General features: G+C 35.0%; 1 protein-coding gene across 1 annotated transcript; it reads right to left on the bottom strand.

The window, feature by feature from the left end:
- Positions 1-21,689: 21,689 nt before the first annotated feature.
- On the bottom strand, positions 21,690-22,219 carry LOC131599343 (defensin-like protein 183). Its single transcript, XM_058871738.1, has 2 exons — positions 22,114-22,219; positions 21,690-22,017 (listed from the first exon to the last, which is right to left on the bottom strand). Exons 1-2 carry the CDS (start codon positions 22,214-22,216, stop codon positions 21,695-21,697), a joined length of 426 nt encoding a protein of 141 aa, XP_058727721.1. The 5' UTR covers positions 22,217-22,219; the 3' UTR covers positions 21,690-21,694.
- Positions 22,220-24,220: the final 2,001 nt, after the last annotated feature.

The raw sequence follows: 24,220 nt of genomic DNA, 5'->3' as shown, positions 1-24,220 counted from the left end.
TTGCGTTCAAGATCGATAACGTCCATGGAACGGAATTGAAGATTCCTAGTGGGTGAAGATTTGTGGGGTTTTTGGTGAATAAAATCTGAGGGTTTTGTCCTCCAAGATTGGTGAATTTTGGGGGTTTTTATCAAGAGGCTTCATCAAGGATCCAGCTGAGTGTGAAGATTGAAGAACAAGGGTTCAAGCAATTCAAGACACTGCAGAAAGGGATCAAAGTGAAGCTCTTGGAAGACCTTGATCTGACTCAAGATTAAGGGGGAAGAAGATTCAAAGGATCGACAAATTTGGTTTATTGTTTATCGCTTTGTTATCCTCTTTGTATAAACTACTTTCAACATTAATGGAAGATTTCCCAATTTCAGTTTGGAATTGGGGGCAGACGTAGTCGTAGCGAGGACGATCGACGAACTGCCTAAACAAATATCTTGTTCTTGTCGATTTTATCTTTTCATTTACGTTCTGTTCATATTTGGTTATAATTGCAAATTGATAAACGATTCAAGTGTTAAAATTGTGAATTAAGAACTAGCATAAACATCACAATTCACCACACATTGAATCACCATCAATTTGAACATTATCACCAAGTATTTGTCTTTTTGCTTCTTCCATTATTACTGCACTGCAAACCAAAGTTTATCAAATTAGAAGTTAATCAATTTTCTTTAGTGTAACGAATTGATTCGATAACATATCCTTTCATTGTTATTCCCAATTATCTTGTGGTTTTAGCATATATACAACCCTTGCAATAGCGGTCCGGAATAGACGCAAGTCGATTCAGAACCGCTTTCGCTTAAGTTTGAAATAATTCCGAAAAACTCTGTGAGATCTATTCACCCCCCTCTAGATCCTTAAGCCTAGCGTCTAACAAGTGGCATCAAGAGCTCTGGTTTATTCCGTGCTACGTGAAACACTTATTGGAAAGATGGCTTCCGGACCTAAAGGGGCTCACAATAGAGCTCCAGTTTTCAACAGTGAAAACTATGGCTATTGGAAGGATTGTATGTGTGTTCACATCAATGCCATTGATAGGAACATCTGGACAGCAATTGTCAATGGTCCCTTTCAGATCACCATGATAAATGCAGCTGGTGTCGTTGTTCCAAAACCAGAAAATACTTGGGATGTTGAAGATGAAAAGAGATATGGATACGATTGGAAAGCGAGAAACATTCTAATCTCATCTCTAGGAGTTGATGAATACTATCGCGTTTCCCATTGTAGATCCGCTAAAGCTATTTGGGACATATTGCAAGTTGCCCATGAGGGAACAGGGAATGTGTTGCACCCCAATTTTTGACCTCTGAGATCCCATCATTTTCTAAGTGTTATGATCATTATTGTTATACCCCAAAATTCGCCCGCGTTCTTTTTTTTAAAAAAAGAAGTCAACAGACTTCTGTCTAAAAATTTGGAGTTTTATACAATCTTGGATTTTTATTTCATAAATATCCTGATTTTATAAATACTCAATTTTTAGAATTTTTTATACAGTATTTTGGTTCGCTGTTAAATTTATTCTTACATAAACGCCAAATACTGTTTATCACTTCATACACTGTTTATTTGAGATTTATTTTCAGATAAATAATGCTGACGCAGTTGGTACAGAATTAAAATTTGCAGGCGCGGAGTCCGGGTTTCAGATTATACTGGTAACAATTAAATTATTATTGGTTTTATTTCCCACTAATTTTTATTTTTATACTATATTATTTTTTCAAAATCTCTTTCTTTCTTTTCAAATATCTTCCTTTCTTTTTCTTTCAAATCAAATCCTAGCTTTATTCTATACCCCTTTTCGTTTCAAAACCTACCATATTTTTTTTCAAATCCTACTACTATTCAAAACGGTAACACTCCACTCCCAACGACTCTATCTCTCTCTTTTCACTCTATAAATACTCCTCATTTTTTCCATAAATTCTCACATCAAATTTCACTCATCTCCCAAATTTCTCAAACTTCTATCTCATAATTATTTTCTCTTCTTCCTCGGCAAAAATGGCAAAGTGGATGGATACACTTTTTCTTATAGTCATCACTATTTTTACGGTGATCATGTCCTTCTTCTGTCTGCATAGTCCTGAAAAATGCGGACCTGCGATGGTTACACTTCCGATCATCTATTTTCTGTTGTTCATAGCATGGATTATTAATCGTCATTTTTAAAGTTTGTTGTATTTGTCGCTTTCAAATAGTGTACCGTTTATTTTATTTGTCGTACTGTTCATTATATTATGTAATATTTGTACTGTTAGTATTAAATGTTGTACTATCTGTCGTACGGTAGTTTAATTATCAAGATAATATTATGTGTGTTAAATATTTATTTTTCTGTGCATTAAATATTTATTTTCAAGGTTATTATCGGTATTTTCGTTCGCGTACAGTATATTTTATTTATTTATTATGTTTGTGTTTTTCTAATAGCTCAGGTAAATAAATTTTTCACCATTAACACAACAAAAACAAAAAAAGAAAAAAATTAACTTTAAACTGCTGAATTTTCACTTTAACTGTTACGTTAATACTCGGACAGCTAGTTACCAGTCAAACCCGCTATCAGCGCAATTCTCCGTGTTTGTACCATCAGTCAAATCAATTTTTCGCACTTCAAATTTCCAAGATTTTGTTCTAGAAGTCTTCTGATAATCACGTGGTCAACAGAGACTCAACACTGCACAAAAATCAGGTACGCCTAACTGTCTCCTACACAAACAGTCCCTAACTAGGGTTTTTGTTTTTTTTCAGGAGAACGAGTTTTTGAGACCTCAAATGGATTTCATGGATCTCCATATGTCTCAAAATACCACCAGACAAATTTTCAAACTTCGATTCGCTCAGACGCACAGTCAACAGCTCAAACAGTCAACAGACGACCAGTTTGACCAAAAAGTCAACAGACAGTCAAAAATGCAATTTTTTGTCAACATCCATATTTTGTCAAAAGATTCATCATGTGATCAATGGTTGATCATAATTCATCAAGAAAAGTTCAGAAATCGACAAAACTCAAAATTGCAAAATTAGAGTTTTTTAGCTAAAAGTCAACTGAACTTTGACCGACCATAACTCTCTCATAATTTATCAGAAAAATTCCAACCAAAGCTCATTCTCAAGGAAATTCAATTCTCTACAACTTTGATGTTGGGACCAAGGTCAAGAAATGCTTCCGCCTAAGAGATATAAGCCAAAACATTACGGGTCATTTTGAAAGTCAACAAAAAACAGTTTTTTGTCAAAGCCCATATCATCAAAATAACTTCTCCAAATGCAAAAACGCTTCCAAAGTGGCTTGTAGAGGACATCTTGGGCTTTCCAAAAAGTTAAAGAACACTTTCATAGGATCAAAATTGAGGGAGATATGCCTTGATGAAGTTGACCTTTTTTGGAAAAATGCATGAAACAAGTAATGACCAAAATTTGATTTTTTTTCAAAAAGGCCAATTCTTTTGTGATTCAATCTTGATTCTCATATGTTTAAAGGGCATCCACGACCCATCCATGATTCATGACAGTTTTATTTCATTTTAATTAAATTTTATTCATTTAAAGTTTAATTAAAGTGAGATAATTCAAAGATATTATCAAAGATGCTTATGGTTGCCAATCAAGACCAATTCAAGATGCTTAAATATATTATTGCAAGATTGAAGAGAATAATACTTGAGTGTTTTAACCATGGTTAAGAAATACACTCATTGAAAATATTCCATTATCATATTTTTTCCACAAAATCAATCATGACAATTTCCACTTGCAAGGCTTCCAAGATCAAACTCTTTGCCTATAAATAGAACTTCATTTTCTTCATTCAAAGAGGAAAAAATAGGAGGAGGAACAAGAGAAGAATAACAACACACTCCAAAAGCATAGCATAAGTTTTATATTTTTCAAAAGTTTCAAGAAACTTGTAAAAATCAAGGCTCATTCAAATAGCCACTTTCAATCAATTTCAATCACTCTATTCCACTCTTGGAACATCATAGAGTAAGTACAATGTAATTTTTAATATGTAGTAGTGTTAGGAGTTCATGAATTAAAAACTCCATATTTATGCATATTTTCAATTTCTCAAAAAAAAATGTTTTAATTTTAGTTTTAAGTTGATAAAATGTTTATTTAATTTTTAACATAAAAATATTTTATTTCTTTTCATAATTAATTTATATTGCTTAATTAATTAGTAATTATGTAAATATTGCTTTTTTAATTATTTTTAACCAATCAAAAAACTCCAAAAATATTTTCCTTTTAGATTTAGGTTTATATTTTTTATAATCTAATTTTTGACATATAAAATAATATTTTTCTTGTTAAGTTTAATTATTTGTATAATTATTTGTTTAATTAGCTTGTTAATTAACTTAAAATCAATTCCAAAAAAAAAATCACAAAAAGAATGAATTAAGTTTAATTTGTTTTATATTTATTTTTGTATATTATTTGATATTGTTTCTTATCTTTTTCCTTTGTCCCGAATCAGAATAAAAGATCAAATATGGCAGAGAATTGTATGCGGTTGATTTAAGACTTATGGAATTTTATCGTGTAGTCGCTATGATTTTATCAAGCTTCTGATAAAGTTCCATTGAATTTAAATCCAAGAACATCCTTCACTCACCATCAATCTTTATTACTAACTTTGATAACATAGTTGACAAGTTTCAAGATGGTTATCTTTAACATACTAACAATTGACTTTAATTTCCGCATTTTATTATATTGTTCTTTATATTTCTTGCTTTATGCTTTATTTTATTATTTATCGCATTTTATTATATTGTTCTTTATATTTCTTGCTTTATGATTTATTTTATTATTTATTACTTATATATCTGTTATTTTTTCTTTGTCCACTTGGACATATTATTTATATTTCTGTTATTTTTTCTTTGTCCATTTGGACATATTATTTATATTTCTGTTATTTTTTCTTTGTCCATTTGGACATATTATTTATATTTCTGTTATTTTTTCTTTGTCCATTTGGACATATTATTTATGTTTCTGTTATTTTTTCTTTGTCCACTTGGACATATTATTTATATTTATGTTATTTTCTCTTTGTCCATTTGGACATATTATTTATATTTCTGCTATTTTTCCTTTGTCCATTTGGACATATTATTTATATTTCTGCTATTTTTTCTTTGTCCATTTGGACATATTATTTATATTTCTGCTATTTTTTTTCTTTGTCCATTTGGACATATTATTTATATTTCTGCTATTTTCTCTTTGTCCATTTGGACGTTTATATTCCGCTATTTTCTCTTTGTCCATTTGGACGCTATGTTTATGTTTCCGCTATTTTCTTTTTGTCCACTTGGACCATACTTTACTTTTATGCGAAAACACTAATAAACAACAAAAATCTAAAAAAAAACGCTTAAGGTTCTCTCTTGGACTACTGGTTACTATCCCTAGCATTTTGGAGATTCGGACTTATGGACTTAGTGCCTCTGGACCCTTATTCTCTTATTACTCTGTGGTTGTTCTGTCTAGCATTGGATTGTTGTCTGTTTGCGTATGCAGGTATTTCCTTGAAAGTCCTTGATGGTTAATTCCAAGGCATTGAGATAAGGATTTTACCCGAAAACAGCCGTTACTCTGCCTGATTTTCATCAAAATTTTAATGTGCTTAATGCAAAGTAGTGCTAAAGATAATAAGTTCATCTGGATCCCCAAGTGGTAATGCGTCGGTCAACTGTTGGTTTCTTATTTTGGTCAGATCATTCTCTCCTTAAACTTTTATTTTATGCACTAGGATAGCCTCTTCATCTCCTCCCACTTCTTAAATTTTCAAAATCTTCTCCCTTTTTCCAAAATCTTCTTATGTTTGTAAAACCTCTTTTAAAAATCTTTTCTTATAAAATACCTTTTGCCCTTAGTGGCTTTTCTTTCAAAGTTTAGACACGGTTAAGTGTTGTAGTGAGTTGAGATACCCCACGATTTTGAGATTGATTGATATAATGGAATCTTTTCCACGTGAAAGAGATAGTGTCATACTCGTTGATTTTCATCCGAGTTGGAGCCCTTCTTTCATTTGTGATGCAAAGAATCTATTTGTTCTCATGATCAAGATCAATGGCTGAGTATTCTCTCCGACGATGATAAAGTGTTTATTCGTTTTTTTTTAAAATCGTTTTTCCTTTTAAGCGGAACTACATTAGCTCTGACTTCTCCATTGCACCGAGGAGGTATGTAGGCACAAGGCTTAATGTCTTGCCGAGCTTATTTTAAAAATCAAACAAGAGCAAAAGTGATCTAAGCAAAACTAAGAGCCCATGGATACAAAGGGTGCTTAAAACCTTCCCTTTGTATAACCAACCCCCCGAACCCAAAATCTGTCAAAAGGTCTTTCCTGTTCTTTTATGCCTTTCCTTTTTTGGATAAAATAAAAGTCGGTGGCGACTCTTGCAAAAAAAAAATATATATATATAAAAAAATCAAAAAAAAAAGAAAGAGCAAGGAGTCAGTTCGCCTCAAAAAACCGAGTTTACAGAATGGCAACCCAAAGGTTACGGCAATAAAGGAAGCAAATGATCTAAATACCTTAGACATCACCACTCTCTTTGCTAAACTAGAAGAACATGAACAACATCTTAAATGCCTTGACATGCATGAGAAAAGGGCAAAGAAAGAGAAGAACATAGAGAAAGAGGTAGAGAAGAAGTCAATAGGTCTAAAAGCTTCAAGCTCCAAGACCTCAAAGCAAGAGCTAGAGGATAGTGATACTAGTGATGATGAAGATTCGGATGATGAGGAAATGAGACTGTTGTTAGAACAAGATTTGTTCTGATCAATTATCTTAGTTTTGATGATAACAATAATATGAATTTTGCTTAAGATAATATGGTACTCTAATCCAATGCAATTTTCCTTTCAGGAAATATATAAAGAGTACGCATAATTCAGCGCTCAGAAGCTTTGTCTCAAAAGGGTTCAGCATGCAACATCAGAACATGGTCTGGCAAGACATCAGAAGATGGTCGAAGCAGAATCAGAACATGGGTCTATGGAAGCATCAGAAGAACATGAGATCAGAAGCACTGAAGCTCAGAAGATGGTATCACGCAACAGAAGCACTTCACGGTCAGAAGATTAGAAGATGCTATGCACCAAGCTGTTTGACTCTGATGATATTCAAACGTTGTATTCACAAACATCAGATCAGAAGAAAGTACAAGTGGCAAGCTACGCTGACTGACAAAAGGAACGTTGAAAGCTACTAAAGGCTACGTCAGTAGACACAGCGTGAACAAGGCTCGAGGTAGTTGACAAAAGCGTATAACATTAAATGCAATGCTGTACGGAACACGCAAAGCATTAAATGCACTCAACGGTCATCTTCTCCAACGCCTATAAATATGAAGTTCTGATGAGAAGCAAGGTTGACGATTTTAACGATCCTGAACAAAACAACGCTTATTCAACTTGCTGAAACTCTGTTCAAATCTAAACTCAGAATCTTCATCTTCATCAAAGCTCACTACATTGCTGTTGTAATATTTTTAGTGAGATTAAGCTTAAACGATTAAGAGAAATATCACAGTTGTGATTATCGCTTTCAAGAAGCATTTGTAAACTCTTAGAATTGATTACATTAAGTTGTAAGGAACTAGAGTGATCGTGTGGATCAGAATACTCTAGGAAGTCTTAGGAGTGAACTAAGCAGATTGTAACTAGAGTGATCGTGTTGATCAGTAGACTCTAGAAAAGTCTTAGAGGGTATCTAAGCAGTTGTTCCTGGAGTGATCAGTGTGTGATCAGAAGACTCTGGAAGACTTAGTTGCGGACTAAGTGGAAAACCATTGTAATCCGTGCGATTAGTGGATTAAATCCTCAGTTGAGGTAAATCATCTCTGCGGGGGTGGACTGGAGTAGTTTAGTTAACAACGAACCAGGATAAAAATAACTGTGCAATTTATTTTTATCTGTCAAGTTTTTAAAGCTACACTTATTCAAACCCCCCCTTTCTAAGTGTTTTTCTATCCTTCAATTGGCATCAGAGCGCCGGTTCTAAGGTGCAAGCACTTAACCGTGTTTAGAAAAGATTCAGGAAGAGAAAAACGCTTCAGTAAAAGATGGTTGATGAAAGTGAAAAGTCTACACCTACACCTGCATCTACATCTGGCTCTGCTGAGCAATACAACGGTAACAATGGTTATACTAGACCGCCGGTATTTGATGGTGAAAACTTTGATTACTGGAAAGATAAACTGGAAAGTTACTTTCTGGGTCTAGATGGTGATCTATGGGATCTTCTGATGGATGGTTACAAACATCCCGTAAATGCCAGAGGCGTAAAGCTGACAAGGCAAGAAATGGATGATGATCAGAAAAAGCTTTTCAGGAATCATCATAAATGCAGAACTGTTTTGCTGAATGCTATCTCTCATGCTGAGTATGAGAAGATATCTAACAGGGAAACGGCCTATGACATATATGAGTCCTTGAAAATGACTCATGAAGGAAATGCTCAAGTCAAGGAGACTAAAGCTCTAGCTTTAATCCAGAAGTATGAAGCCTTCAAGATGGAGGATGATGAAGACATTGAAAAGATGTTTTCAAGATTTCAAACTCTTACTGCTGGATTGAGAGTTCTTGACAAGGGATACACCAAGGCAGATCATGTAAAGAAGATCATCAGAAGCTTACCCAGAAGATGGGGTCCTATGGTGACTGCATTCAAGATTGCAAAGAATCTGAATGAAGTTTCTCTGGAAGAGCTCATCAGTGCCTTGAGAAGTCATGAAATAGAGCTGGACGCAAATGAGCCTCAAAAGAAAGGTAAGTCTATTGCATTAAAATCCAATATCAAGAAATGCACTAACGCTTTTCAAGCTAAAGAAGAAGATCCTGAAGAATCAGAATCTGAAGAAGAAGATGAACTGTCCTTGATCTCCAGAAGGCTAAATCAACTCTGGAAGACCAAGCAGAGGAAGTTCAGAGGCTTCAGAAGTTCAAAGAAATTTGAACGTGGAGAATCTTCTGATGACAGAAGATTTGACAAGAAGAAGGTCATGTGCTATGAATGCAATGAGCCTGGACACTACAAGAACGAATGTCCAAATCTTCAGAAGGAAAATCCCAAGAAGAAGCTTCATAAGAAGAAAGGTCTTATGGCAACCTGGGATGAGTCAGAAGATGATTCAGACTCTGAAGATGAGCAGGCCAACTGTGCGCTGATGGCGACAGAAGATGACGAATCAGAATCTACATCAGAATCAGATTCTGAAGAGGTATTTTCTGAACTTACTAGAGATGAGTTAGTTTCCGGTCTAACTGAACTACTGAAACTCAAGTCTCAGATTAGTCTCAAATACAAAAAGCTGAAAAAGCTGTTTGAATTTGAAACAAAGAAGCTTGAGTTGGAGAATTCTGAATTAAAAGAAAAACTTTTAAAATTATCCAATAATGTTGGATCTCCTTCTAATTCAGAAAAATCCACTCCTAGTTTAAACCATATTCTGAAAGAATATGATTTAAGTTTCAGGAAGTTCTTATCTAGAAGTATTGGCAGAAGTCAGCTAGCTTCTATGATATATGCTGCGTCTGGAAACAAAAGAGTTGGCATTGGTTTTGAGGGTGAAACCCCATACAAACTTGAACCTGTTGATGAAATGAAATTCACATACAAGCCATTGTATGATCAGTTCAAGTATGGCCACTCCCATGATATTAGGCACACTTCACATGCTCAAAGCTTTCACATAACACACACCAAAAAGCATGTGACACAACCTAGGAAATATCATGAAACTCACATTAAGAATTATCATGCTGTTCCTCCTTCTGCTTACAATGTTAAACCCAAGTTCAATCAGAACTTGAGAAAATCTAACAAGAAAGGACCCAAGAAAATGTGGGTACCTAAGGATAAGATTATTCCTATTGCAGATATCCTTGACTGCAAAAAGGATAAAGCACAACATGTCATGGTACCTGGACTCTGGATGCTCGCGACACATGACAGGAAGAAGGTCTATGTTCCAAGACCTGGTGCTTAAGTCTGGAGGAGAAGTCAAGTTTGGAGGAGATCAGAAGGGCAAGATAATTGGCTCTGGAACTATAAAGTCTGGTAACTCTCCTTCCATTTCTAATGTACTTCTTGTAGAAGGATTAACACATAACCTCTTATCTATCAGTCAATTAAGTGACAATGGTTATGATATAATCTTTAATCAAGAGTCTTGCAAGGCTGTAAATCAGAAGGATGGCTCAATCCTATTTACAGGCAAGAGGAAGAACAACATTTATAAGACAGATCTGCAAGATCTTATGAGTCATAAGGTGACTTGTCTTATGTCTGTTTCTGAAGAGCAGTGGGTCTGGCACAGAAGATTAGGTCATGCTAGTTTGAGAAAGATTTCTCAGATTAACAAACTGAATCTGGTCAGAGGACTCCCTAATCTGAAATTCAAATCAGATGCTCTTTGTGAAGCATGTCAGAAGGGCAAGTTCTCCAAACCTGCATTCAAGTCCAAGAATGTTGTTTCTACCTCAAGGCCATTAGAACTCTTGCACATTGATCTGTTTGGCCCAGTCAAAACAGCATCTGTCAGAGGGAAGAAATATGGATTAGTCATCGTAGATGATTATAGCCGCTGGACATGGGTGAAATTCTTAAAACACAAGGATGAGACTCATTCAGTGCTCTTTGATTTCTGCATTCAGATTCAATCTGAAAAAGAGTGTAAAATCATAAAGGTCAGAAGTGATCATGGTGGTGAATTTGAGAACAGATCCTTTGAAGAGTTCTTCAAAGAAAATGGTATTGCCCATGATTTCTCTTGTCCTAGAACTCCACAGCAAAATGGGGTTGTAGAACGAAAGAATAGGACTCTGCAAGAAATGGCCAGAACCATGATCAATGAAACCAATATGGCTAAGCATTTCTGGGCAGAAGCAATAAACACTGCATGCTATATTCAGAATAGAATCTCTATCAGACCTATTCTAAATAAGACTCCCTATGAATTGTGGAAGAATAGAAAGCCCAACATTTCATATTTCCATCCTTTTGGATGTGTATGCTTTATTCTGAACACTAAAGATCATCTTGGTAAGTTTGATTCCAAAGCTCAAAAATGTTTCCTTCTTGGATATTCTGAACGCTCAAAAGGCTACAGAGTATACAATACTGAAACATTGATTGTAGAAGAATCAATCAATATCAGGTTTGATGATAAGCTTGGTTCTGAAAAACCAAAGCAGTTTGATAATTTTGCAGATTGTGATATTGATATATCAGAAGTTGTTGAGCCAAGAAGCAATGCATCAGAAGCAGAGCTTCTCAGAAGCAAAGAATCTGAAGATCAAGTATCAGCTTCTCTGGAGGATCTAAGCATTTCTGAAGAACCATCTGTCAGAAGATCATCCAAACTCATCTCTGGTCATTCAGAAGATGTCATTCTTGGAAAGAAGGATGATCCAATCAGAACAAGAGCATTCCTTAAGAACAATGCAGACTGTCAATTAGGTCTTATATCTTTGATCGAGCCAACTTCTGTTGATCATGCTCTAGAAGATCCAGACTGGATAATTGCTATGCAAGAAGAACTGAATCAGTTTACAAGGAATGATGTTTGGGATCTTGTTCCTAGACCAGATGGATTCAATATAATCGGCACAAATTGGGTCTTCAGAAACAAGCTCAGAATGAGAAGATGAGAAATTCTTACGTATGAGTATCCTTTGAAATGAAATTTTTTTTAAGAAGTTCTGATAGAAATCAATTAGAAATTGTGATTCAGTTATTACTAACGTTTCAGTGTCTAAGTTGATTCAGAATCTCTATAAAAGCAAAACAGCTGTAACTGGCTATCCAGATGGTAAACACGTGTTCACTATTCCTGGACAAGCGTGCGTGCAGTTGAGGGGACGTCTACTTAGGTAACTGTGCAAATCACGTCCTTTGTCATTATTATCTCTCCTCATGTCACGTAACATTAAATGCTTTTCATCATTTACTCTCTTTCAGTTTTCTTTTTATACTCTTCAAACGTTTCTTTTCCCTCTCATATTTCTATCACTGTGCATTCAGTTTTCTTTTTCGTTCTCTCTCTTTGCTTTCATATCATAAACCCTAGCAGTTTCCAATATCTGCAAATTCATCATGAATCCATCGTCAAGCTCTGGGAATCAAGATAATGATCGGAAACAAAAGAGAAAGGCAACTGCTGAACCAGAAACCAAACCAAAAAGAGTAAGGATCTCTTATGACCCTCTCAAAGTGTATCAACCCCTTGACGGTTCCCCTCAATCACCTCCCTCTTCAAAGACCTCCACCACCTCTTCCTCCTCATTCATCCCCTCGGAACCACCTTCTTCACCATCTGATATCTCCTCTCCTTCAACCCTTCCATCAAATATTCCTTCATCTCTCTCACACCCTTTTCCCACCAGAACACCTAATCCCTACAGTGTTGTTCTTCCCGACTCCAGGTTCACTGTCAACCCTCCAACTCCCACCACTCAAACATATCTGGAGCTTTTACATGCTGATGTAAATGGCTGGTTGGAGATTCTGGGTGCTGCTCACCTTCATCATCTGGATGAGTATGCCACAAACAACCTTTGGAATACCTTTCGTCAGGATTTTCTGGCTAAGGCTACAGACACTCAGAGAAGGATTATGTCTGAAGCTCCTGGTATTCGTGGTTTTCGGTTGGAAGTTGGTGAAAGCAGCCATCACCATCTCATCAGGAACAGAAGTGTTCTTGAAAGGAAGATACCAGCAGATGAGTTGGAAGAAAATCTCTGCTGAGACATCGTGGTGTGGAGACCATGGTTTCCTGTGCTGACTGGAGATTTTCAGTGGCTGTTCAACTGGTTCAGAATGAACCCGTCTGAAAAAGCACCTCACATGGTCTTTCCAGTAGTGGTTTATCGTGCTGAAGTTGCTGGTCCTACTCCTCCAACAAACCTAGCAGCTATTCTTCAAGCATTGGAAGATGGAACTTCTGAGCTGCCTGAACCAGAATATGCAAAGGCTACTTCTGAGTCAGACTCAGATGAGGAAATGGAAGATGTACAAGCTGAAGATCTTCCAGAAGATCACCCTGCTGAGATTGCTGTCACTTTTGGCAGAAATTCTGGTGCCTCCTCTTCTGGTGAAACCTCAGCTCTGATGGAGACCTTGGAAACTCTTCATCAGAATCAAGCTATGCTGGCTTCTCGTTTGGACGCGCAAGAAGCAGTCAATGCTGAGTTTCGTTCCTTCATGACAAGGCAAGCTACAAGCACTGACGGGATTCATGATGTTCTGGCGCGGATTTTGCGTAGGCTAGGATCTTAGTCTTTTGGTCTTTGTAGTTTTCCTCTCCTTGTTGCATCTGTTTTCCTGCATTCCTTTCTTGTAATCTTTTTGTTTTGACTATCAATGAAAAGTTTCTTTGCTTTTACATTCCAGTGATTTTATTTGTCGTTTTATGCATCTGAATCTTTTGAAATATTCTTTTTGATGTTATGACAAAAAGGGGGAGAAGATAAATGATAAATGATTTGATTAATCTATCAGTTGCTGGGTAAAGCTCCCACACATTCACTAACAAGAACTGCAAGTTCTATATGGTTTAAGTGTTTTGCAGGTATAAAGAAGTGAAGAGAATCTTCAAAGCAAACACAAGAAGCAAAACCATGGAAACTGAAGCAAGCCGAGTGCTGTCAAGCTTCAGAGATCAGAAGCAAGAAAGCTTCAAGAATCAGAAGCACTGATAATAGAATTTGACCTATATTTTGTCTATTTTGATCTGACAAAATTCTATTTGCTCTGATACATTATTTTAGCCTATATGGCTCTGATACATATAATGTTATAGCTCTGATACATATAATGTGTTAGAATATACATTTTATGTTCTGACTCGTTCATGCTGACTTTTGTCGTTTAGTTTTTGTTCTGTAACATTTCAGGATGTAGAGATGCTCTGATGATGCTCTGGTACATTCAACAATGTTCTGATACAAATCTAGCATGAAGAGATGTTGGTAGAAATTCAAAGTTCTGAAGCTATCCGAGGGAAGCAGAAATCAGAAGCTGCGAATGTTCTAAAGATCCAGAAAACTCAAGTTCTGAAGCTGTCCTAAATGGAAGCAGAAATCAGAAGCTGTGAATGCTCAGAAGATCAAAGAAATTCAAGTTCTGAAGCTGTCCTGAATGGAAGCAGAAATCAGAAGCTGTGAATGTTCAGAAGATCAAAGAAATTCAAGTTCTGAAGCTGTCCTAGATGGAAGCAGGAATCAGAAGCTGTGAGTGTTCTAGGGATCTAAGGAAATTCTAGTTCTGAAGCTGTCCTATGGAAGCAGAAGTCAGAAGCTATGAACTCTCTAAAGACAAGAAGCTTATATGATCGTCTCTACTGAAATAATCAGGGAAGTCTTTTATTAAAGTTCTTCGAGTATTTATTTCAGGGGGAGATTATTTATCTCAGGGGGAGATTGTTAATCTCAGGGGGAGACATATTCATATGCTTATGCTATAGCTGTGTAATTTGTCTTTTGCCGTCTATTCTTTCTGATCGCAAATTCATATCATTTATATATGTTTTTGTCATCATCAAAAAGGGGGAGATTGTTAGAACAAGATTTGTTCTGATCAATTATCTTAGTTTTGATGATAACAATAATATGAATTTTGCTTAAGATAATATGGTACTCTAATCCAATGCAATTTTCCTTTCAGGAAATATATAAAGAGTACGCATAATTCAGCGCTCAGAAGCTTTGTCTCAAAAGGGTTCAGCATGCAACATCAGAACATGGTCTGGCAAGACATCAGAAGATGGTCGAAGCAGAATCAGAACATGGGTCTATGGAAGCATCAGAAGAACATGAGATCAGAAGCACTGAAGCTCAGAAGATGGTATCACGCAACAGAAGCACTTCACGGTCAGAAGATCAGAAGATGCTATGCACCAAGCTGTTTGACTCTGATGATATTCAAACGTTGTATTCACAAACATCAGATCAGAAGAAAGTACAAGTGGCAAGCTACGCTGACTGACAAAAGGAACGTTGAAAGCTACTAAAGGCTACGTCAGTAGACACAGCGTGAACAAGGCTCGAGGTAGTTGACAAAAGCGTATAACATTAAATGCAATGCTGTACGGAACACGCAAAGCATTAAATGCACTCAACGGTCATCTTCTCCAACGCCTATAAATATGAAGTTCTGATGAGAAGCAAGGTTGACGATTTTAACGATCCTGAACAAAACAACGCTTATTCAACTTGCTGAAACTCTGTTCAAATCTAAACTCAGAATCTTCATCTTCATCAAAGCTCACTACATTGCTGTTGTAATATTTTTAGTGAGATTAAGCTTAAACGATTAAGAGAAATATCACAATTGTGATTATCGCTTTCAAGAAGCATTTGTAAACTCTTAGAATTGATTACATTAAGTTGTAAGGAACTAGAGTGATCGTGTGGATCAGAATACTCTAGGAAGTCTTAGGAGTGAACTAAGCAGATTGTAACTAGAGTGATCGTGTTGATCAGTAGACTCTAGAAAAGTCTTAGAGGGTATCTAAGCAGTTGTTCCTGGAGTGATCAGTGTGTGATCAGAAGACTCTGGAAGACTTAGTTGCGGACTAAGTGGAAAACCATTGTAATCCGTGCGATTAGTGGATTAAATCCTCAGTTGAGGTAAATCATCTCTGCGGGGGTGGACTGGAGTAGTTTAGTTAACAACGAACCAGGATAAAAATAACTGTGCAATTTATTTTTATCTGTCAAGTTTTTAAAGCTACACTTATTCAAACCCCCCCTTTCTAAGTGTTTTTCTATCCTTCAACTGTTCGTGCGAAGATACAACAAGTACATAAAGAAAAATAGAGAAAAACACTCCAGCAAAAGCTTGATTAATCATAAGAAGCAATTCGACAAGTTCAAACAAGATAAGAATAACAAAGGAAAAACCAAAGGTCCTTGTTTCAATTGTGGCAAAGATGGTCATTACAAACCGGATTGTCCATATCTCAAGAAGGAGAAAGACAAGAATCAAAGCAAAAGTCACAACAAGTCTAGAAAAGCTTATATAGCATGGGAAAGTGATTCCTCAAGTGAAGACTCATCAAGCTATGAAGAAGAATCGACAAACTTATGTCTTACGGCTCATCAACACAAGAAAAAGAAACGTGTAAGTCATCTTAAACCCGAACTTGTAGATAAGGTATCTCATGCTCAATTAAAGTTAGCCTTTGAAGAACTACATAGAGATGCAATTGAAGCTTTCAAACTTTTGGCCTCAAATAAGAATTTTTTTTCATATCTTGAATCAAAAGTTGAGAAGACCGAAAAGGACATGGAAGCTTTGAAACAATCTATGCTAGATATTCAAAAGGATAAAATTGAGGAAGATCCTACATCATGGTTTGGTTGTGAGACATGTCATATTTGGCAAAAAGAAGTGAGAGACCTAAAGGCCAAATTAGATAAGGCTCTACAACCAAAAGTGACGTTTGCGGTTGATCCGAATAAGTTCAAAAGATCGTATACTCCTTTATATAGTAAATACACTTTTGTACCAAAAGTATCAACTAGCAAAACAACATATTCTCATCATATTACCTGTCACTATTGTTGCAAAAAGGGACATACCATTGAAAAATGAAAATTTAGGAGGATTTTAGTTCCTAAAGGAGTATTTCAATGGTTGCCTAAGTGCAACAGTTTATGTACTCACCACCTAGGACCCAATGAAGATTGGGGACCTTCCACTCTAAATTAATTTTGCAGGAAAAGTGTCTTGACATTGCCGAAAGGTTGTGGTTCCTTGATAGCGGATGTTCAAGACACATGGCGGGAGACATATCACTCTTTGTTGAGTTCCACGCAAAGAAAAAGGGGTATGTCACCTATGGAGACAATAATCGGGGAGCTATACTTGGTAAAGGAAGTGTAGGTAACCCGTCTACCACAACTATAACTGATGTCTTACTAGTAGAAAGTCTTAAACATAATCTCCTAAGTATTAGTCAATTGTGCGACAAAGACTTCAAAGTAACTTTTACAAATTCTAGCTGCACAATAGAACATACTAAGAAAAGAGAGATCATGTTTAATGGCCCATGAGTAAACCACATTTATATGCTAAAACTTGGACGAAGGCATATTTTTTTTGGTTACTCTCAATCTAGTAAGGCATATAGGCATATAGGTTCTCTCAATTCAGTTATTACTTATAGTAGAAGAGTCATTACATGTGTCATTTGATGAATCTTATACAAAATCTGTCGAGAAAGGTCTATCTTTTGATAGTGCAGGTCCATCTACTGAAGACATTGTCAAAGATAAGGAAGACGAGAGTGAAATTATTGTGAAGAAAGATGCTGAGAAAGAGAAAGATGAGTCTCATGATGATGATGAAAAAGAAAGCATCTCAAACAATGAAGAACTTCCTAAGGCCTGGAAAAATGTGAAAGATCATCCATTGACAACATAATAGGGGACATCTCAAAGGGCGTTACAACACGCTCCAAGATAAGTAACTTTTGTCATCATTTTGCTTTCGTTTCACAAGTTGAGTCAAAAAACGCTAAGGACGCATTACTTGATGAGCATTTGCAAATGGCCATGCAAGAAGAATTAAACCAATTTAAACAGAATGAATGATGTTTGGTACCTAGTCCCTCATCCGGGAGATTATCAAGTAATCGGCACTAGATGGGTTTTTCGTAGCAAACTTGATGAAAACGGCGTTATTACTAGAAACAAAGCTAGATTAGTTGCCCAAAGTTACAATCAAAAGGAAGGTATTGATTATGACGAGACATACGCTCCCGTAGCACGTCTCGAAGCTATTCGTCTCTTACTTGCCTATGCTTGTTCAAAAGATTTTAAACTATTTCAAATGGATGTTAAAAGTGCCTTTCTAAATGGATATATAAATGAAGAGGTTTATGTTGCTCAGCCACCCGGCTTTGAGAATTACATGTATCCAACTCATGTCTATAAGCTGAAGCGTGCTTTATACGGTCTCAAACAAGCCCCTCGGGCTTGGTACGAACGGTTGAGCAAATTTCTACTTAGTCAAGGATACTCTAGGGGTAAAGTTGACACTACTCTCTTCATTAAAAGAAAAGATAAACATGTACTTTTGGTTCAAGTTTATGTAGATGATATTATATTTGGGTCGACTAATGCAAAACATGTCAAAGAATTTTCTAAGCTTATGCAGAGTGAATTTGAGATGAGTCTCATGGGAGAGCTGAATTTCTTCCTTGGTCTACAAATCAAGCAACTTAGTCAAGGAACCTTCGTTAGTCAAACCAAGTACTACATGGAATTGCTTAAGAGATTTGGAATGAGTGAGTCAAAGGAAATTGACACACCTATGGCAACCAATGGCAATCTAGACAAGGATGAAAAGGGTAAAGAAGTTGATGTGAAATTGTATCGAGGTATGATAGGCTCACTACTGTACCTCACAGCTTCAAGACCGGACATTATGTTTAGTGTATGCATGTGCGCAAGATACTAATCATGCCCAAAGGAATCACACCTAAAAGCTGTAAAAAGAAGTCTGCGATATCTCCGTGGAACCACTACATATGGCCTATGGTATCCTAAGGGAAATGAATGCTATTTGGTGGGATACTCCGACTCTGACTTTGCTGGGTGCAAATCTGACAGAAAGAGTACCAGTGGGACATGTCATCTATTCTCAAATTTATTGATAAGTTGGCACAGCAAGAAACAAGTATCAGTTGCATTATCCACAACTAAGGCAGAATACGTAGCTGCCGGAAGCTGCTGTGCTCAGATATTATGGCTCAAGCAGCAGCTCATTGACTTTGGTATTAAGCTTGATCGTATACCTATCATGTGTGACAACACTAGTGCTGTCAATTTAAGCAAGAATCCAGTCCTACACTTACGAACCAAGCATATCGAAATAAGGCATCACTTCCTAAGAGATCATGTCGAAAAAGGAGAATTTATCTTTGAACATATAGAAAGCAAGAAGCAACTAGCTGATATCTTCACCAAACCTCTTGCAACCGAGCAATTCTTCACCATTCGAAGAGAATTAGGGATATTAGATATCTATAATTTGAGCTAAACAATATTTTGTTGTTTATTTAATTATTTCTAACTCTATACTTTGATTATGCTCAAGCTAACACTTCTCTTAGTATGAAGGTAGTACGAAATCAATCAAGGATCGTGCTACATTGACAAAGATGACAAGATATCTGCAAGTTGAGAAAATGGTAACATGTTTGTTGTTCACTTCCAAAAATATCATTGATGCTATGATATGCTATCAATTAACATGTTTATAGTGACTTCTTATATGCTTCTCCACCTATCTCATTTACATGTATATGTTGTTCATCATTACTCATAACATATCAAGTTTGAGCTTAAAAATAGTAGAATAAGCATACATCTAACATGTTTGGGCAAACGTTAGCGAGCATTGCATTAGTTCATTTCATTGCATTGCATCTCATTTCTGTCATGTTATTATGTATTTTATTACTTGAACTTAAGCTTGGTTTGTACCTTTAAATATGTTTGGATATTATGCTCTATTTCTTTACTATTGTGTTATGTAAGACATTGTTTAGATTATTTTGTTATTCTCTTCTACTATTCTCCTGGTTTCTTTCTTTTGATGTTGTCAAAGGGGGAGATGAGTTGAGAGTACGGGGGAGCTTAGTACGGGGGAGCTTACGCATACAAGACCGGGGGAGCTTTCATCATTTAATCAAATGTTTGCCATCATCAAAAAGGGGGAGTATGTAAGTACAAGCCTATACTCACCAAGGAGTTTTCGATTCATGGCAAACATCATAAGTGAGCAAACACAAAAGCACAAGTGGATGACTCAAGGAAAATCAAGTTTTGGCTATCTAAGACAATGTAGGTCGACCTACCCTGTGTCAAGGTCAACCTATAAAGCTCAAATTACTCAACATATGGTTTTGCATCAACTAGGCCGACCCAGTGCATCATTTGGTCGACTCAAATTAAGGCAAACAAAGAAGATACAAACATGCCACTGTTAGGTCGACCCACTCACCTTCCTAGGTCGACCTAAACTGAAGGAATTTACACATGTCACTGTTAGGTCGACCTACCCACACTCCTAGGTCGACCTAAACTGAAGAAAAGTCCCAAGAACACATTTTAACTGACTTTAGGTCGACCTAAACCTTCAACAGGTCGACCTAACTAGCAACAACTGACTTTAGGTCGACCTAAACCTTCAACAGGTCAACCTAACTAGAAACAACTAACTTTAGGTCGACCTAAACCTTCAACAGGTCAACCTAACAGGTCAACCTAACTGGGTACAATTTCAACTCAACTAAATCTGCTTCTGTTAGGTCGACCTAATCAATGAAACAGGTCAACCTACCTTCACAAAAATGCCAAAATTGTATGTTTGCTCTGCATCAACACACCAGCTCCCATATATATTGTTTGCTGTCAATTATTGAAGTTCTTAACACCAACAACTGAAAGATACACAAAGGCTTCTCATCTTCGATCATCGACACATCTCCAACACAACTACACACAATCATTTTTGCGTTGAGGGTTTGCGTTCAAGATCGATAACGTCCATGGAACGGAATTGAAGATTCCTAGTGGGTGAAGATTTGTGGGGTTTTTGGTGAATAAAATCTGAGGGTTTTGTCCTCCAAGATTGGTGAATTTTGGGGGTTTTTATCAAGAGGCTTCATCAAGGATCCAGCTGAGTGTGAAGATTGAAGAACAAGGGTTCAAGCAATTCAAGACACTGTAGAAAGGGATCAAATTGAAGCTCTTGGAAGACCTTGATTTGGCTCAAGATTAAGGGGGAAGAAGATTCAAAGGATCGGCAAATTTGGTTTATTGTTTATCGCTTTGTTATCCTCTTTGTATAAACTGCTTTCAACATTAATGGAAGATTTCCCAATTTCAGTTTGGAATTGGGGGCAGACGTAGTCGTAGCGAGGATGATCGACGAACTGCCTAAACAAATATCGTGTTCTTGTCGCTTTTATCTTTTCATTTACGTTCTGTTCATATTTGGTTATAATTGCAAATTGATAAACGATTCAAGTGTTAAAATTGTGAATTAAGAACTAGCATAAACATCACAATTCACCACACATTGAATCACCATCAATTTGAACATTATCACCAAGTATTTGTCTTTTTGCTTCTTCCATTATTACTGCATTGCAAACCAAAGTTTATCAAATTAGAAGTTAATCGATTTTCTTTAGTGTAATGAATTGATTCGATAACATATCCTTTCTTTGTTAATCCCAATTATCTTGTGGTTTTAGCATATATACAACCCTTGCAATAGCGGTCCGGAATAGACGCAAGTCGATTCAGAACCGCTTTCGCTTAAGTTTGAAATAATTTCGAAAAACTCTGTGAGATCTATTCACCCCCCCTCTAGATCCTTAAGCCTAGCGTCTAACAATATATATATATATATATATATATATATATATATATATATATATATATATATATATATATATATATATATATATATATATATTCTCATTTTCTTGTTGATTGAAATACCTTAGTTTGCATGAAATATTAATAACAATTTAAAAAACTAAAAAGGTGAACATAATATACAATACATATAAGATAGGAACCAATACATTAACTTGATATATATAAATTTTTATTTCATCATCATTCAAACAATAATCTAGCTTCTATAGGAACAAAGGCATCTATCTTTGGAAAATTGGTTAGGAATACAAGTTCCAGAACCATGATTCAAACTAGCACACCTTGAATTGCAACAAGCATTATCACATTCCCCAGTGTAGCATGTTCCATTCCCAATGTGACATATATTGCTTGAAGAAGATGCTTGATTGAAGAAACAAGTGCAGAGGTAGAATTGATCACATTTATGCCCTAAACTACGACTTCCATATGTTGATTTACAATGTCCAGGACAATCCATGTCATCACATCTATTGAAAACCTCTGAGCATCTGCCTGCTTCCACTGTTGAATATTGCACTATGATCCCATGGAAAAATAAATAAATTTGAGGAAATAAAATAAAATGAGATGTTTAACATATGAAAATGAAATGTTGGAAAAGAGACTAATTACCTGCGGCAATGGTAGCTATGATAACAAAGATATTCAGACAGTTTGAGATTATGTGGTTTGCCATATTGCCAAGTTTATTTCTTTTGTCTTGGTATTGTTCCATGGTTAACCAAAATTTATGTATTTATAAGCACTTTTAAGACAGTTTTCTATCCATTTAGAGTCTGTTTGGTAAAAGGCTATAAAAAGAGCTTTTAGCTTTTCAGCTTATATAAAGTGTTTGGTAACTGCATTTAGTTTTTTTACTAACTTTTGTCTTTTTTTTTTAAAGCTATTTAAAGTAACTTTTAGTTTGTGACTTTTTCTTCCATTTATACCCTTATTATTTTAACAAAAATTTATTTTTACCCTTTGATATATATTATGATTCAATGTTTAATGTTTTTTTTTTAATTTTTAATATTTTTAATAATATTTAAAGTATACAATAAATTTTGAAATAATCGAAAAATCAATAAGCAAAATTGCCAAGTTTATTTTCTTTTGTATTGTTCCATGGTCAACCAAAATTGATGTATTTATAAGCAGTTATAAGACAGTTTTCTAAATTCTATCCATTTAGTTTGTAAGTCTAACATTGTCACGTGCCCTTTTTGAGAATCTTTCTGGTTTTTTCCTCACTTATACATTAAAACAGTTTAATACTATTGATAATATTTATTAAAAAAAATCTATAAGAATTATTTATGATAATGCCATTTTTAATTATAATACATAATACGTTTTCTTACACTTAAATTTTTTAACGTTGATTTTTCTTTTTTTTACATTGGATACTAAAGAATTAATGATGAGTAAAATTTATAACGTTTATTTGTTATTTATTTTACTTATTATTAACCAAAACCGCTATAATCATATTTTAACAACTTATTTATTTATTAATTTTCTAAAATTTTAAAACTAAAATATAGGAAATCAATTCGTGGACTTGCAAAACCACCAAAATCAACGTCCCCGTAATTTAAGGACTTATTTCATAATTGAAGGTGGTGTTACATCGAGCCTATTACATCCTTTTACCAATAAGAGTTCTCCTTTTTAATTTGATGACATCATTATTTTTCACTTCTTTCTCAACTTTATTTTCATTTTTGTTTTTTTATTGCTTTTATTTTTCAATATTAACATATGTTATTCTCCTCTTAAATTATTTGTTGTTTTCATTTTTATGAATGATGATATATGTTAAATTATTTCCACACCATCATCTTCTTGGTCTTTTCTACTTTATTTAGAACTATGAGCTTAAGGTTTTATCTTTTTCATTTTTTTTTTTTTTATATTTCATTCTTTCTATGTTTTATTTGATTTGTTTATTTCTAAAGATTGATTTCGATTATGTATTTTAAGGATTTCAAATCTAACAATAAACTTGCCTTTTTTGTTGGTGATGAAACATAAAGTATAATAATATGATGTCATATTTGACTAAAGTAATTTTTTTTCGAACAAATTTATGAAGTTTGATTTTAGTTGTTTTATTTTCAATACCTTTTATCTCTTACTAACAATGTTTTTTAAATCTTAAATAAACTTTGCACACAATAGATTTATAGTGTAGTAGGCTAGGCTAGCATCAAACATATAAAACTTAAACATTCTCTCATGTTTATGATATACATTGTCATTAAATATTGTTAAAGTAAGTGGTATAAAGTTGGGGCTGAATATTTATATAGATATGTAAAGATGATATAACAAGTATCTGTTATGTAAATTTTTTTAATCTTCAATTTTTCAAAAACTAAAATTTTGAACATAATGATTTAAATAGATGTGATTCAAATTGTGACAAATTCCATAATTATTGAATATTAATATATACATTTTCGGAATTCAATGCCAAGAAAAAGTATAAAACAAGAGAATAATAAAGAACGAGGAAGAACACAAGGATTTGTTATAACTGATATTCTTTTACTTTTTCTTAAAACAAGATTACAAGTTTACAAGATTAACAAATAATCTCTCTCACCCTAAATTAGGATTTGCAGCTTAGCAATGATGAGAGACTAATATGCTATTTATAATAAAATCTAACATACTAACTAATGGGCTTTTTCCACAAGGCCTATTACACAAGTCAACTTAATAAACAAGCTAA

This window comes from Vicia villosa, linkage group LG4, assembly GCF_029867415.1.
Source record: "Vicia villosa cultivar HV-30 ecotype Madison, WI linkage group LG4, Vvil1.0, whole genome shotgun sequence".
Lineage (NCBI taxonomy): Eukaryota > Viridiplantae > Streptophyta > Magnoliopsida > Fabales > Fabaceae > Vicia > Vicia villosa.
The sequence above is the reverse complement of the archived record's forward strand: the minus strand, read 5'-3'. Positions and strand labels throughout refer to the sequence as shown.